We start from the raw sequence: 16,813 nt of genomic DNA, 5'->3' as shown, positions 1-16,813 counted from the left end.
GGGATGTGGCCGTGCGCTCGCGGCGGCGCAGCGGGCGAGGATCGTCGGCCATTACGGCGCTGCAAGGAGGATGACCCCAGGCGGGCGAGGACGATCGACCAGCCCACGGCATCACGCAGCAGTGCTATGATCACGGCCGGCGCTGGCTGGTGATAGGAAGGTACAGATCGAGGGAACCGCCGGTCGGTTAATTGGCTAGTGCGACGTGCGTAGACCGCCACTGCACCGCACAATTGAACTGATCGACGATGGCTTCTTCTGATGCGTTGTTGGACCCCGGGTTCGCAATCAGCTCGGCCAGCTCGTTCGAGCAATAGATCCAGCAGTTTCCCCTAAAAAAAAAAGTAGATCCAGCAGTTGCTGAGGGATGGATCGAATCGAGCTTCCCTTTTTCCTCTCTAACTAGTTGAATTGTCCATGCGATTGCATAGGTTCAATCTTATAGTATAAAAATATTTAAATTTTAGTTTTCCTAAGATGTGATGAAGATATAGTTAGGCATAGACTGGAGTGATGTTTTGTCTCTTAAGTGTGTATGCTTCCTTTATTTTAAAATGCTTTTCTGGTACATTTTAAAATGTTAAGAAATTTTTTAAAAAAATTCACGTGTGCATTTTCACATGCTACATGCAAAAAAGTCTTCCATGAAAAATCATTTTTATTTGGGTTGTGCAAAAAAGATAAATTTTAGTGCTAAAAGCAAGATTTTTTATGAGACACGCTTTATCCTTTTTACATTGACCATAAAAATATCAATTTTTTGTGCAACCGTATGCGCACATAGATTTTTGGGATGTACATGCAAAATTTATTGTTAAATTTTTTAATAATAAAAAATATATTTTTTGAGTGGAGGGAGCATATGCACCCGGAAGACGGATTGAATTTCTGCCTACATAGAAAGCAATGGCCCAGCTACTCATGTCTTATTAACCAAGATCTACTACTTGACGCTGTTTTAGATACTACCATACAACATCGGTAATGTTTGTTGTGTAAAACTTATTGGATTTTCACTGAGTATAGATATTACCCCTACTTTTGTTTGTGTGAAACTTGGTGTTTTCATCTCTAGGTTCTTCCTGGCAAGACATAGTTACTCCTTTTTCGAAAAAAAAAGACATAGTTACTCCAGAGTTCAGAATCTAGAGTCTGTAATCCATGCCTACCAAGATTACACATTAGTGCGTTAATTCGATCCTAGGTATGACCGGTTTCTAATTTTGATTCTCCGTTTTGGTTGCTATCTGACTCTCGGTAATTATCACTTCGGATTCTCATTTCATAGAGATTAGATGAAATATTATACATTGCATGTTTTCTGATCGATTTTTTACAAATACTTCGCAATGGAACAACATCCTAATAGGATAAACAGAGGTTTCTTGCTATAAAGTATTGAGTTCCTGCCTTGTACTCTCCCCTTCGTGTAGATTCTCCATTGAAAGCTCTTAATAATCATCATCAGTCTCTACAGGTTGTATCACGTCCCTGGTAGTAGGTCCTCATATTTTTTTTTTTGAAACGTACTTCACAGCTTTATTAAACGGCATAGTAGTTGTCGGTCCTCATATTCTCAGATTGAAAAATAGGTAAGGTGTGAATTTATTTTCATACCACTCTCGCAAAGCATACGAAAATTTCCATGAATTTGCATTTGAATTCTAAATTGAAAATACAGATTAGAATAAAATATATCTCCATATATTTACTTCAGTAAATTTTCATCTGCTCAATAAATCTCACATAAGAGGTAGTCCAAGGAATGTAAGCAAAAAAATGCAATCAAGTTGAATGACAATCATGTAAGGGAGGCAATTATTCACTACTATCAGTATGGGACTGATCTCCCCCATATGCATTTCAGGAGTGGTGAACCAAAACACAATTCGATTTTATGATATATACTTTGCAGCGGACTATTTTAATACAATTTAACTGAGACAAAATGTGGATACTTTGTCAATTTCAAAAGTCTGCATTAGTTACCTGTCTAGATAAGAGTTGTGCTAGGAGAAGCACCGTACGATGTGATGGAACTCTTCTTCGGATCCAGCTAACTGTTCACTTCTTTGATGCTAGCACCTTGTAGTATTGAGACAAAGTGTTGACACCGAGAAGTGAGTGCTACAGAAAACATAAACTTTGGAACTGCATGCTGGCACGAAGATTGTAACCCATGAATTTTTTGTTGAGAGGAAATAGCTGCCGCTTTTATTAACTCCCACATAAGTCCTGGGTCAACACATTCGCAATACAATCTGGGTAAACCGGCCAGAAACCAAGTTTTACAAATTTCTAGATCGCAACCTTCCTTAGCTAATATATGAGCAACACCATTGAGCGACTGCTTGATTTCTTCTACCAAAGTGCCATGCACCGACCTGTCCTTCACCTCGCTCGTGATCTTAGACACCACACTCATACTGTCAGATTCAAGAATGACCCGCTTCAGCTTCAACTCCTTGATCAGCGCCATGGCTTGCTTACAGGCACATAGCTCGGCGTCCTTAGGGGAAAAATGGCTCGCTCCCGTGAGGAAACGACCATCGTGATCCCGGACGTGATCCCGGACGACCACACCTCCGCCGCCTTTATCCGAGTGCTTCGCTATCGCCCCATCAGCATTAACCTTTATCCAGTCCCTTGCCGGGGGTGCCAGCGCTCCTTAGGCTTGGGCTCTCTACGGTGCTTTTCGGAGTCTGGACATGGTGCCATTCATCTAGGAGATTAATGGCTCGCCTCGCAATAAGCACAAGGTCCTCAATTCTTGCTTCTCTCGCCTCATTCCTCGCCAACCAACTCATACAGAGTCATCATAGTCAATTCAATCACAGAATCCTTGACCGGGCTGAACCATTCTAGTAACCGGAGAAGGAGGCCTCGCTGCCCATGCACATCAGCAGGTGGGGAGGTGATCTTGTCAGATACATTGTCATAGATGAATCCCCAAATCTGCTTCACATGTGGGCAATGCCAGAAACGGTCTCTTCATGTACGCAAGCCACACACGTAACGCCACCCTTGATTCTTCGACGCTGCAGCTTAGCCCCCAACGCCAGTCCATTTTTCAGAGGTCCCCAAACATGGACTTTACCTTGCCTGGGACATCGGCGCTCCATAAGGCCTACCATCCACTGTGAGCATCAACAGAACTCAAGGATTCCACTAGACCAGCGCTGGTTCTCTTGTGCTTCATCTTCAGGTGATACGCTGACCGCACAGAAAACACCCCATTCTTGGTGTAGTTCCAAGCACCTACAGGGATCTTCTTAATACCCACTCTTGGTGTAGTTCCAATCTTTTTTTTCGAAGATAGGTGCAAAAGGTGTCCACTTCTATTGACTTTCAGTGCTGTGCTACTTCACCAGTAAAATTAAAGGTGGAATATTTTGTGTAGACCAAAGGATCAAGGTGGGTTAGGGATTGAGGTATTGGAATTAAAAAACAAATATCTACTTGGTAAATGGATGTTGAAACTTCTATCGGAGGAGGGTATGTGGCAGCAACTGATATGTAACAAATACTTAAAAAATAAAACACTAGCACAAGTAGAAGTGAAACCGAATGATTCTCCTTTTTGGAAAGGCCTTAACATGCATAAGGATGATTTCTTCAAGAGAGGATATTTAAAAGTTGGAGATGGAACATCTGTTATGTTCTGGGAAGATGTTTGGATGGGAGATTTTCCCCTATCTCATCAATATCCGGCACTTTATAATATTGTTCAACATAAAAATGGGCTAGTATCGACTATGCTTGCTACTGAACTTGTTAATATTTCTTTTAGAAGAGGCTTGAATGATAATAAATGGTTACAATGGATACATTTATGCCGCGCCTAATTACAATAAATCTAACAACTGAATCGGATAAGTTTGTTTGGAACAGGTTTATTTTCAGTTAAGTCTATGTATCTTGACTTGATGAATGGACACGCTATTTACCTGCGTAGGTATCTATGGAAACAGATCTCTTTGAAAATTAAAATCTTTATGTGGTTCCTTAGTAATAAGGTGCTCTTAACTAAGGATAACTTAGCTAAACGAAAGTGAATGGATGTCAAAAGTGATGTTTTTGTGATTCCACTGAAACTGTCAATCATTTATTCATTGGTTGTCCTTTTGCGAAGATTATTTGGTGCATGATGTATCTAACTTATAACATTTCTCCACCAGCTAATATTACTAATATGTTTGAAAGATGGCTTAATGGAGTACGGAAGAATGATAAACATAAAATTCGAATTGGAGTATCTGCTCTTTGTTGGACGATCTAGAGGAGTAGGAATGATATTATTTTTAATAAATAAATTGGAACTAATTTTTTGCAGGTTATCCGGTGAGCCACTCATTCGATTCAACAACGGGCTTTTCTTCTCCCGTTGGAGCAGCCTGATCAGAACAGCCCGTCGTCCTCACCCGACTCCAGTTCTTTGTACTTGGACGAACACGTACACGTCCAACTTGTAAGCATTAGAATAGGACTGGAATCCATCTGGATGTGGCCGATTGATCGACAGTAGTATTCCTCCCACGAGATGCAGCGCAGGAGGCGCGTCCAAATCTCACCGAGAACTTCTGCCCGACCGCCCGGCATGCCATCGACGCCCGTACCCATGGCGACATGGAGATCCCAACGAGGACGCCGCGGGACCGGAACACTGACGCCGACATCGCACGATCCAAGCAGGATCAGCCGAACAACCAACTGTTCCTCGACCTCGATCGTCCCTGTACAGGTTGGGGGCGGAGGCGGACGGGCGCCTCTCCAGTGGCCGTGCGCTCGCGGCGGCGGCCGGCAATGATCGTTGGCACGGCCGGCAAGGCATGGAGGATGACGCCAGGCGGGCGACGACGAGCAGACCACGGCACCGCGCAGCTGTAGCAGCAGCAGCAGCAGCAGTGGTATAATCACGGCGCTGGTGGTAGGGGATTCCGATTGGAAGGTACCGGTCGAGGGGGCCGCCGGTCGGTTGATTGGCTAGGCGAGCAGGGCAGCGAGTGCGAGGTGCGTACGTAGAGCGCCACTGCACCGCGCCATTGATGCGTTGTTGGACCCCGGCACCTTCATGTCGGCGTCGCCATCAGGCCGGCCAGTTCGATCGAGCAGTGGATCCACCAGTTGCACATTCAGGGATCGATGGAATCGGAAGCAAATGGTCATCTCAAAATGCGATGAGTGATCTGACATATCTATCTTCTTTTCTGCGTTCCATGTTTTGCACAATTCATTTGAAAGAGCACTACTCCATCTGATCCATATTAAATGTCTGTAAAATGGATGTATCTATAAATATTTTTTTTCGATCAAGGAGCATAGCCCCAGCCTCTGCATCCAAATGATGATGCACATAACTTTCTTCTTTATTAAATTATTCGCAATGTCTTACAAGGGAAATACAAAGATCAACTCGAAGCCACCTTCCTAGCGATAACTCGCTATACCTACGGTGAAGGAGGGACCATGAACAAGGCCATACTCCCTGATGGTACACCAACACACATCATCCAAAAAGCAAAACCCTAAGGGTGCGCCATTGCCCACTTCACAGAGTTCGCCACCGCCATCAATCTCGAACCCATCTCCAAGCGAGATCAACGCATTGATCATGCCAGGCCCGCCGTAGATGTCACCATAACACCAAACAGCTCCACCATCCTGCACGCGTCCAACAATCCTCGCCCGTCTTCAATACCCCGCAACTCCACGCCGCTGAGAAACATCGACGACAACGTAGTAGATGAACACCACTCCACCAAAAACCACATCCTTCTAGCCGCTACTCCAAAAACGATGCCTCGGGAGGTAACATGATGCAGGGTGCGCCGTCATCGTCTGATCCTGGCTGGATCTAGGGTTTCCCCCGGAGCAGCACGAGTGAGTACCCGCGGACTGCGGCGACGATGCCTTCAAGAAGGAAGCGACGCTTAACGCCGCCTTCGCTCGCCAATCGTGGCACAGTTTTCACCGACAGCCGCAAGTCCCCTACTCGGTGAGAGCGAATGGAGAGGCCAACAAAGATGATGCCTTCCCAAGGAAACAACGCCAATAGCTGCCGCCATCATCCGCCAAGAAAGAAGTCAAGGCTCGGTGTTCACCGGTGGCCCCTTCGCCGCTAGCTCGTCGTCGACTAGATCTTCATCACCGGGGTAGAGGGATCTCGTGTTCTGCCACCCCAGCAACCAGCCGACCTCCTCCGACGAAGAAGAAGGCCGCCTCCACCTTCGAACCCGAGGCTGCTGCCCCGGGCGTCCTCGTACCGCGGGAGAATCCCAAGGTCACCACCCCGCACCGGCGAGAAGCGGAGGGGATGGCGCAATCCATCCCACCACCAGCCACCACCGGTGTCTTTGCCGACGGGAGGCAGGTGAGGCCGCAACACAGATCATCTGGCCACTGTCGCCCCTCCATCCTCTGACCGCCGCTGCCCCGCCATCACACAGGAGGCCGGAAGTCCACCGCCACCGCCACCGCCCCGCCATCACACGGGAGGCAGGAAGTCCGCCGCTGCAGCATCGAGGGGAGGACCCAGCCGCTGTCCCCGCCGCACCCTGAGGGAAGCCCGCCGCCGCCACGCCCCATGGCCTTTGCCCGGCGGCGCCGCCTGCGGCGGCGACGGGAGGAAACTAGAGTTTTTGGGTGCGGGACGAGGGGGTGAGGGAGGAGGGACAAAAGAAACGGGTGAGGTAGTGAAGGCCAGTAATATGAGTAGGAGAGAGTATGTCATATGAGGTCAATGACGACCAAATCAGTGGTACTGTAATTTGTTAGCTTTCAATTTCGACTATTTGGTCATATATAATTTCATTCATATATATGAAAATTGGGTGGAATGGAAAAATAGCAGACACAAACCAAGCTTGTCGTGACATGGAATGGGAGCCGCTCCGCTCAGCATCAAAGATATCTCCGAGTCGGGACCACGTGAGGACGTGCTAGACAACGTGAGACGGCTCCACCGAGAGAGCTGCCGACCGGGGTCGAAGAGGTGACCGTGCGCTCGCGAACGAGACCAAGCTTGTTGAAGACGTGTCGGGGCCGACGCAGGTGTGTGGCATGGAGACGGTGAGCGCCTCCTGCTTGATCATGATAACAGCTTGGGCGGAAATTGCGTCGGCGTTGGCCTTGGCCTGAAAGCCTAGGATGAGGGCGACCTCTTTCTCCCGGGCATCGTCTTTAGCTTTGGCCACCTGTGCCTTTGCTTTGTTTCTCTGGTCAACACGCTTCTTCTTCTGAAGAGCTCGATCTTTGCACCATAAACTTTTTCTTTAGCTTGATTATGGGTGGCAGGGGCGGTGAGGGTAGCGGTCGTGGGAGCAGATGCGTCCTCCATTGCTCACTAGGGCTTGGCGACTTCACCGGCATTTCCTATGAAAGTGGAGAGAGAGTCAGTGGGAATGTGCCGCTAACGGGAGGACCTGCGGAGGACAAGAGGGGATTTTTTTTTGCCCAAATTTGAACTGGGAATGGATCCTTGCGAACTGGTTCGCGTCGCTCGGCCTGTTTGTGTCACGCCGATGGGATGTGCCCCATCATGCAGACATGTTCGTATGTGTTTGCACAGGCTGCTGAAGATGCCCTAATCGAATCGAGTTTCTCTCTCTCTCTCTTTTGCATTGGAGACAACGGCCTCGTTTGTGGCCAGCTTGAATTCTCTGTTACCTTTGCTGTTCGGACACTTTAACCACGTCTTGAGATGCCCTAAACATCCCCGATCCCGATCGATCTCTACTATAATCTACTCTCACGTCCGATTAAACGTGAGTTGTACGTTCGGCGAAATCATAAAGGTGTTCGATCACGCAGTTCCAGCGAATAAAGCATCGGCCTCGATCGAGGAGGGACCACAAGAATGGAGGTATACAACGATCTGGCGAACGGAAGATGAAGCGGGGCTGTGGATGATACTACTCTAGATCGGGTGTCCTGTCGCAACCAGTGATCCAACAGCACACGTGGGTCACACGGACGTACGGGTGATTGCCGCCACCACTCCCTACAATCCGCCATCATTCCCGCCCTACCAGCGTCAAAACTCACTGATAATAACACTACCAGCCAAATCATGCCAACGTACACCCCCGGGTTCCACGGGCATTGTTTGCTAAGCGCCTTTCGATTTCGGATTTAGGTATGCGTCCAGCCGAACGATGGGTCGACCTCCATGCCATCAGTACTTCCCTTTGAAAATTTGAATGTTTTTAACGTGGGATTTCTGTACGTGGGAATACAGGGAGTGCTTCCAAAGTAGTAGATACGTCCCCATATGGCTTGCGAGACTTCACTAGTGGAGAAGAGGCATTTGGACCCAAGCAAATGACCCACTGCTGAATCAAACCGGGTCCAATGCCCCCATTGGACCCGGTTCGTTTCTGTGACGGCAACCTCGCGCTGGCGCCTGTCACTGTAGCGGCCTTTGGACCCGGTTTGTCATACTAACCGGGACCAAAGGTCCACCGCGAGGCGCGGCGAGCCGTGTCGGCTGAGGAACCCTTTAGTCCGGTTTGTATGACAAACCGGGTCCAACGCCCCCTACGGCTATATAACCTTGCCCTTGCCCAAGTGTGAGCCACACTTAGCCATTTTTTCACTATCTTCACAAGAGGGTGTATTGCTCTCCTCTCTTCTTCACATGCATAAGAGGTGTTTGATGAAATGCTTAAGAGGGTTTGCCACTTGAGTTTACACAAATCAAGCCACACTTAACTTGCTTTTTCTTCTTCATCGAGGTTAACAACTTTATCCTTTTCATCCGCAATTGATAAAATGCATGTGTATATATACATCGTGATGTTACGTAATGGTTTTGATCGGCTTAATTATATCATGCGGATGAATCGGCAATGGATGTACATTGACCGACGGTTTGACGAGTTCACTGCGGGCCTGGATAATTTTATGGCCGTGGCGGAGGCAAACAAACATGGTGGCTTCATGTATTGTCCATGTGTGGACTGCAAGAATACCGTAAATTACGCTCGCTCGAGTCTCATTCACGGCCACCTTCGCGATCCGGTTTCATGCCCGAGTTACTATTGTTGGACCAAGCACGGAGAAAGAGGGGTTATGATGGAAGACAATGACGAAGAGGAAGAGGATGATGACGGTTATCCCAATTTCCTCGAATACGATGATATCTGCAGAAGGCAATGAAGACAATGAAGTAGAAGATCAAGAGGCACCGGATGAGCCAGCGATGATGATCTTGGCCGGGCCATTGCTCGATGCAAGGAGAGAATGTGAGACCGAAAAGGAAAGGTTGGCCTTCGACAAGATGATAGAAGATCACAACAAATTGTTATACCCAACTTGCGAAGATGGCCATAAAAAGCTAGGCAAGACTACTCGGAATTGTTGCAATGGAAGGCGAAGAACGGTGTCACCGACTCGGGATTTGGAAAGTTGTCGACAATAATTAAGAGGAAGCTTCCAAGGGGTAACGAATTGCCCGCCGGTACGTACGAAGCGAAGAAGATTGTCTCGCCCTCTAGGATTAGATGTGCAAAAGATACATGCATACATTAATGACTGCATCCTCTACCGCGATGAGTACGAGAATTTGGATGCATGTCCGGTGTGCACTTGCATTGCGGTATAAGATCGGACGAGATGACCCTGGTGATGTTGTGGGCGAGCGCCCCGGGAAGAGGGTTCTGCCAAGGTTATGTGGTATGCTCCTATAATACCACAGGCTGAAACGCTTGTTCGGAAATAAAGAGCACGCTAGGTTGTTGCGATGGCACAAAGAAGACCGTAAGAAAGACGTGATGTTGAGGCACCCTGTCGATGGCTCCCAATGGAGAAAAATCGATAGAGAGTTCCCAAACTTTGCACGGGATGCAAGGAACTTACGGTTTGGTCTCGGTACGGATGGCATGAATCCTTTTGGAGAGCAGAGCTGCAGCCATAGCACCTGGCCTCGTGACTCTTTGTATATATAACCTTCCTCCTTGGTTGTGCATGAAGCGGAAGTTCATTATGATGCCGAGTGCTCATACAAGGCCCGAAGCAACCCGGGAACGACATTGATGTGTACACGAAGCCATTAGTCGAAGAACTTCTACAGCTGTGGTCCCTAGCGGGTGTACGTGTGTGGGACGAGCACAAGCGGGAGGAATTTGACCTAAGAGCGATGCTTTTCGTAACCATCAATGACTGGCCTGCTCTTGGTAACATTTCGGGACGATCAAACAAGGGATACAATGCATGCACACACTTGTTTACATGAGCTCGAAGTTGATTATTTGGAAAAAGGTCGGAAGGTCGTGTACACGGGGCATCGTCGATTTCTTAGGCTTACCCATCCCGTAAGAAAGAAAGGCAAGCATTACAACGGTGAGGCCGATCACCGGAGGAAGCCTCCCCATCGTGATGGTGTTGATATATTTGGTATGGTCAAGGATCTAGATGTAATATTTGGAAAGGGTCCCGGCGGACGGTGCTGTTCCGAATGACGATGCCGGACACGCGCCCATGTGGAAGAAGAAATCTATATTTTGGGATCTACCCTATTGGAAAGTCTTAGAGGTCCGCTCTTCAATCGATGTGATGCACGTGACGAAGAATCTTTGCGTGAACCTGCTAGGCTTTACGGGTGTGTACGGGAAGACAAAAGATACACCGGAAGCACGGGAGGACCAGCAACGTTGGAAAGACCCCAAAAAGCTGCATGAGAGAGTTAAAGGACGTCATTTATCCGGCCTACGCTCTTACAAAAGCGAGAGAAGGAAATATTTTTTGAATGTCTTAGCGATATCAAGGTCCCGTCCGGCTTCTCCTCCAATATAAAGGGAATAATAAATATGGAGAAGAAAACATTCCAGAACCCGAAGTCTCATGATCGTCACGTGATAATGACACAGTTGCTTCCGATTGCATTGAGGGGCTTCTACCGGAAAATGTTCGACTGCCCATTGTGAAGCTATGTGCATTCCTCAATGCAATTTCTCAGAAGGTAATAAACCCAGAAATTCTACCGAGGTTGCAGAATGATGTGGTTCATAGACCCAAACACAGTTCATGAAGTTACGGTTCGAGACTTCGCCAAGGACACAGAGGACAACATCGTAATGTTTTTAGAGAAGCAAGCAGACAAAGAGGATATATTCTTTCCCTACAACTTCAAGTGAGTGTTATATATAACATACATTATGCTTGTGCACCTTCCACTTTATTCTCGTAATCATTGAGCTATGCTTGTGCGGTTTCCATTTTATTCTCCTAATCATTGATCTTCACCTTGGAGTCGTAAACGTCATGGACTCGAAACGTACAGAATATGCGGAATGGGCGGACATGGCTGCCATCCTCCAGAGGTAGTTTCAATCAATTTCGTATTGGCATCTTCATCTGCTCTAATTCGAAGATATCATCAACTAATCAATTACTCATTTACTCATTATTTTTTTGCCGGGCAGGGCTTGGAAACGGTTCATCAATACTGTTCCGGGTGAATGGTGGAAACCGGAGCTTACATTTAGAGATTACCCTGTAAGTAGTACTATATATATAGCTATGTCCGTGAAACTTTATATATGATATTTACTTTCAATACGATGCTTGATTATTAGTTTGATCGAACTATTTTTTCGTAAAGTGTATGAGGCAGGAACAAGGGAATAACTTATGTGGATACTACGTACGCACCTTCATGCGTGACATGGCCTGTCCCAAGGGTGGGGATCCCCAAATACACCACACTCGTGTACGATAACAAATTTTCACAATTAATCTTAATTAGTACCATCTATTGTATTGAGTTCCATTCATATATTGATCTCCTTTTTTAAATATAGATGAAACGCCTGCGGGACACTCTCATAACAGCGGATCAAATAAAAGCAATTCAAGAGGAAATCGCGGGATTCTTTATTACCGAGGTCCTTACCCCGAGTGGAGAGCACTATCGGAAGATCGTGACGGCGGAGGATATTCGTTCGGGAAAAGTTGTACTTGTAAATATGCATGCATTACGTGTACTCGTGTTGACTATGTCGTCTACTGTTGACGATGTCTATATATATTCATGACGATTTTTTGTGGTTTCTTGAATGATATATATATGCATTGCTTGAAACTCGCCGCGGCAAGGGAAACAGATCGTTTCTCTGCCGCGGCGAGAAACGCTGGTACAGCCCAAATCCGTGCCGCGGCGGAGAAATAGCAATTCTCCGCGCGGCAGAGAAACATAGGCCCGGTTCGTACCACGAACCGGGACCAAAGCCCTTCCAGCGCGAGCTCCCTGGTCGCACCACGTGTTGAGGCCTTTAGGCCCGGTTTACCTTTGAACCGGGACTAAAGGGGGTACCCTTTAGTCCCGCCTAGTTGGTCCCGGTTCGGGAACCGGGTCTAAAGGCCCAAATGGACCGGGCCTATTGCCCCGTTTTCCACTAGTGCTTTGAACATATTTGGTTTGTACCTAGCTTCGCCAACCGACCCAATATATAGGCAAACTTTATTTGCATGCCTTTTGAGCGAGAACCAAACAACCCTGATGTATGATACTCACTCCGATCCATATTAGTTATTGGTGTACACGCTTTTCTATTTGCCGAGCCAGGAATATCTACTCTTGCACTGTACTTGCACATGTGATCAGAGAAATTTTTGTTGCACGTTATTACTTTTTTGTTGCACAGGTGATGAGGGAAATATTTTGTTGCACGTTATTACTTTTTGTTGCACGGGTGATCAGAGAAATTTCACAAGATATGAATTTCAGTTATTGTTTTTGGACAATTCAGCGCCATGAACTCTTAGTTCCCGAGACTTAAACCATTTACTTTTTTATTATACATTATTTGCATTTCTCTATTTTGCTACCAAACAATTATCGCACTATCACAAAGTGCATGTATTCTCGAACGATGTATATGGCAGATCCTTTGGGAATAGAAAACACCAGTCTATCATCCCCGGTCGGAAAAATCAAAAGAGAGTAAAAAGGACCAGACACATCATTTGTGATTAAAAAACATTAGCCCATCATGCATTTCTGGTTTGTGGTCAGAAAAGATGACCAAAGGGACCTGCTTTATGATAGCCGCACAACACAAGGTCCTTGATGCACAATCACCTAGCTAATTAATAAAGCAAGCTTGAGCAGCTCCTCCTTCAGCTAGCTCAATTATAACACCACACTAGCAGCCTCAACACCCAGCTTTCCTCACCACTCTTTCATCTCACACTACACGCTCATCGTCAACAATAACCTCGCCGATGGAGAAGTGCAGACCGGTGCCGCGCGAGCACTCGTCGGCATACTACGGGTGCGGCGGCGGGTACGACTACGAGGGCGTGGGCCGCGGCGGGGCGGCCGTCAAGTCGTACAGCTTCAACGGGCCCAGCGCCGGCGAGGACCCGGAGGAGAAGCGGCGGCGCAGGGTGGCGTCGTACAACGTGTTCGCGTCCCAGGCCAGGCTCAAGTCCTCCGTCCGCGGCAGGTTCAAGTGGCTCAAATCCAAGCTCTCCGACGTGCGCTATGGTGCCCTCTGAACTCTGCTGTCAACCTCTACAATCCTCCAGGAACCTCTGTATATATACATATGGATGCATCAAGTGTATGTTTGTGTACTACTACTGCTGCTATACGTGCAGGCATGGGCAGGTTGCATATATGTTTGCAGCATATGTGACTAAGTTACAAGGGAAAATTTGCTGTGGGTCATGGATATTTCACTATTTATCTTTTTCGCGAGAAAACCATCACCGCCCGTTCCTAGATCGGATGGCTCACATCCCGTCGCGCCACTCTATCATATCGGTTTTGCTATGTCTCAATCAACTGAGATTTTCTGAAGTCTAAGTCACTTACAAAAAAGTGCTTGAAATAAGTGCAATTGCACATTTGCACTTTTCTGCCAGAAATGTGCAACTGAACTGAGTTGCACTTTTCTTTAAACTACATTTGCACTTTTCTAAAATGACTGAGACTTAAGAAAATCTCAGTCAACTTAGATATAGACACGCCCCTATCATATATCGCACCCACGCATGAATCTCCCCAGACCGCCGCCGGTGGAATATCGGCCTCCACTGCCACAACTGTTGGTCCGCCCCCGGCTCAGCGCCAGCTGCTCCTTCGGCGCTCTTGGATGGAATCACGACTTCTGCTTTTGCCTCAACCTCTACCTCCCCATCATCAACGGAGTCATCCCAAGATCATTCCTAGTCGGAGAGGCGACCACCTTGGCCTTGACGAGCAGTCGGCTGGAATTCTCCTTCATGCACATTAGGTGTTTGTGGAAAAGGCTCAAATGCATTTTTTCCTTTCTCGATCTTGTTTTTGCGATGTAGGAGTAGTTTGTAACGAAAATAATCGTTATGTTGTAGATGAGCTTGTTTTATGATTCTACGCCGGAAGATAAATAGGACATGAACAAAGAGCAAGACATTTCTTTGATCTTTATATTATGCATAAGAACAAGAGACCGAAACATGGTGGTTCCGGTTTCTTGAGGTGTATCATGAAATTTCAGATAAGCACGTAAATCTTCCAAAAGATCTCATTGATGAGTATAGGATATGGAATGGTCAACAAAATAGCTAGTTTCAATTCTATGCTTCACGTTGTATATGAGGAATTTTGGGTTATGTTTGATGAACTTGGTTCATTATGTATGTAATTGTGAGAAGAAAAACACATTTGGGTGCTCTATTTTTAATCATCATTTATGGAAGAATTTTTTCGTTGCCTACTACGGCGGGCAAAATTTAGGTGCCCTAATTCTTATTTTTGATTGTCCTAAAACCGTTTGAAGGTGCCTTTAATGAGTATCTGTTAGAGATGCTATTATGCCCCTTCCCCCAAATTTTGCGTGTGTTGCGCATTAGGGAATCTCTAGCGGGTCAATCCAAACAGACCGAAGATGTCCGTTTTGATCTGCTCGGACACGCGGACACGGATACTCATCCAAGCGACCCGACACGCCCACTACTTCGATTTCTGCACGTGCCTTCAATGTCGGTCGCTTCGCCTTCTGCACCGGCATTGATGAACGTCATGTTCCTATGCTTTTTAAGCCAAGCGGCCATGCCTTGCCAAGGCCATTGCCACTTACCTCCAGGCTTGCCCCAAGGACCACCTGCAACCACAACAACCTTACCACCATGGGCAAGTCATAGCCATGGAGGAAAATCAAGCATGGCCACAAGATCGGGTCCTCACGAGGTGGTCGTCATCCACCTCGCCCTTCTCGCAGTCGGAGTACATCCCATGGAACATGGCGTGGGTTCTATGTGAGACCAGGTCGCCGGTAGGGTAGAACGACGTCCACCTTCCCTTGGGATGGATTCTCAACACGGGGAGGGTACCGGTATATTCGGTGCCGTAGGAGGGGCAGGAGTGGCGCGAGTAGATCCTACAACATCGCTCTCTCATGCTGTCTGATCTATTGGGAGACATCACCTATGCCCTTAACTCGCTAGCGTGGCACACCTACGAGTGGTGGGAATAGGACCCTTGATGCCACGCCGCCTACCTAGGCGACGACGAGTGGGACTACGACAAGTTGCCCTCACCATGAAGGAGGAGGAAGAGCCGGTAGGTGGTGACGACATCCTGTGTGAAGAGCAGCAAGACGACAGATTGGATTACCTCGGGCTCCTTGCGTGGCAGCGGGAGCAACTGGTGGCCATGAACAAGGAGGACGAGCTCCCTTACCAGCTAGACGAGATGGACAACGACGAAGCCCTCAAGCTAGGCATCGTCCCATCGAAGCTGGAGGCCAAGGCCGAGTGCCAAGGCCTGTCCGCCCAGTGGCGGCGGGAAGACTTGGCGCGTCGCCTCATACTATCACCCGCGAACCTGCGACGACAACTCTAGCGCCATGGACCACATCGCAGCCCACGTCTTCGACCTAGACACAAACAGCTCCGGTACCACTCATGGTCCCATGGCTGTATTCGTGGCCCGTTCTGGAGTACGTCGACCTAACTACCAACGACCACGAGGAGTAGGCGGTGCGATGGGTTCCTTCGTTCCTTGTTATTTCTTATGTCGTTTTTATTTTTATTTGTCTTATGTAAGTTAAGGTTTCAATATATCAAATTTTGGATGCGTCTCCCGGCCCAAATGAACAAGGTGGAGGACACATCCTGATTTTTGTCGGTAGACCAATCCGAACAAACTAAAACGGACAACAACAAAAAAAAATCGGTGGGGTTAAGGCAGGTGTATATCCCAACTCAGCTCTATCAGTTCTGTCAAAATATGCTGATTTTCTTCAACGGATTGGGTAGATACGAGATGATGACGACGGGACCGGCGAGGGCAAAAGAGTGTCTGCTGTGAGGAGCTCGATCAAGTGGAGAAGTCCGTGGTGACACCCAATCCAGTGGACACTGACGGCGACTCGATCGGGTGGAACACGCACTCGGCCGGCGAACTTCGTCGTTCCCCTTGACGACAAACCGAGTTGGGTATCCATCGCGAGGAAGGGGATCATGGACGAGGAAAAGCAGATCCATACCGTACATACGTACATGCAGACAGGCCAAACCGATGCATGTATGTAGCCCCTGCCGTTCGACATGGGCGTGGTATTGGTTGGCCAGTGGTTCATGGATGCAATGCAGACGTACCCGTGCTTTAATGGCAAGCGGGTGTGCATCGCATGATCGGCGAGGATGGTACTATATCCTGGCCCTGTCGACAGGTCGACAACCTGTTTTTTCGAGGATCGCTACCAAAGTGCTGCGCGGTGCTAGTTCAGTGACAAAATATATTCGGTAGATACATCGCTCGCTTTGTTCACTGATCGCCTGATCCGTCGTCATCACACGACTCCTGTTCCTTCAGACGTACAGGTAC

General features: G+C 47.6%; 1 protein-coding gene across 1 annotated transcript; it reads left to right on the top strand.

The window, feature by feature from the left end:
- Nucleotides 1–13,140: 13,140 nt before the first annotated feature.
- Nucleotides 13,141–13,694, top strand: LOC124684684. Its single transcript, XM_047218955.1, has one exon. The coding sequence runs from the start codon at nt 13,222–13,224 to the stop codon at nt 13,495–13,497; it is 276 nt and encodes a 91-aa protein (XP_047074911.1). The 5' UTR covers nt 13,141–13,221; the 3' UTR covers nt 13,498–13,694.
- Nucleotides 13,695–16,813: the final 3,119 nt, after the last annotated feature.

Source organism: Lolium rigidum, chromosome 1 (genome assembly GCF_022539505.1).
Source record: "Lolium rigidum isolate FL_2022 chromosome 1, APGP_CSIRO_Lrig_0.1, whole genome shotgun sequence".
Classification (NCBI taxonomy): domain Eukaryota; kingdom Viridiplantae; phylum Streptophyta; class Magnoliopsida; order Poales; family Poaceae; genus Lolium; species Lolium rigidum.
The sequence above is the reverse complement of the archived record's forward strand: the minus strand, read 5'-3'. Positions and strand labels throughout refer to the sequence as shown.

Coding starts and splice junctions, on each gene's coding strand:
- LOC124684684 (XM_047218955.1), top strand. CDS start 13,222: ATGGAGAAGTGCAGACCGGTGCCGCGCGAGCACTCGTCGGCATACTAC.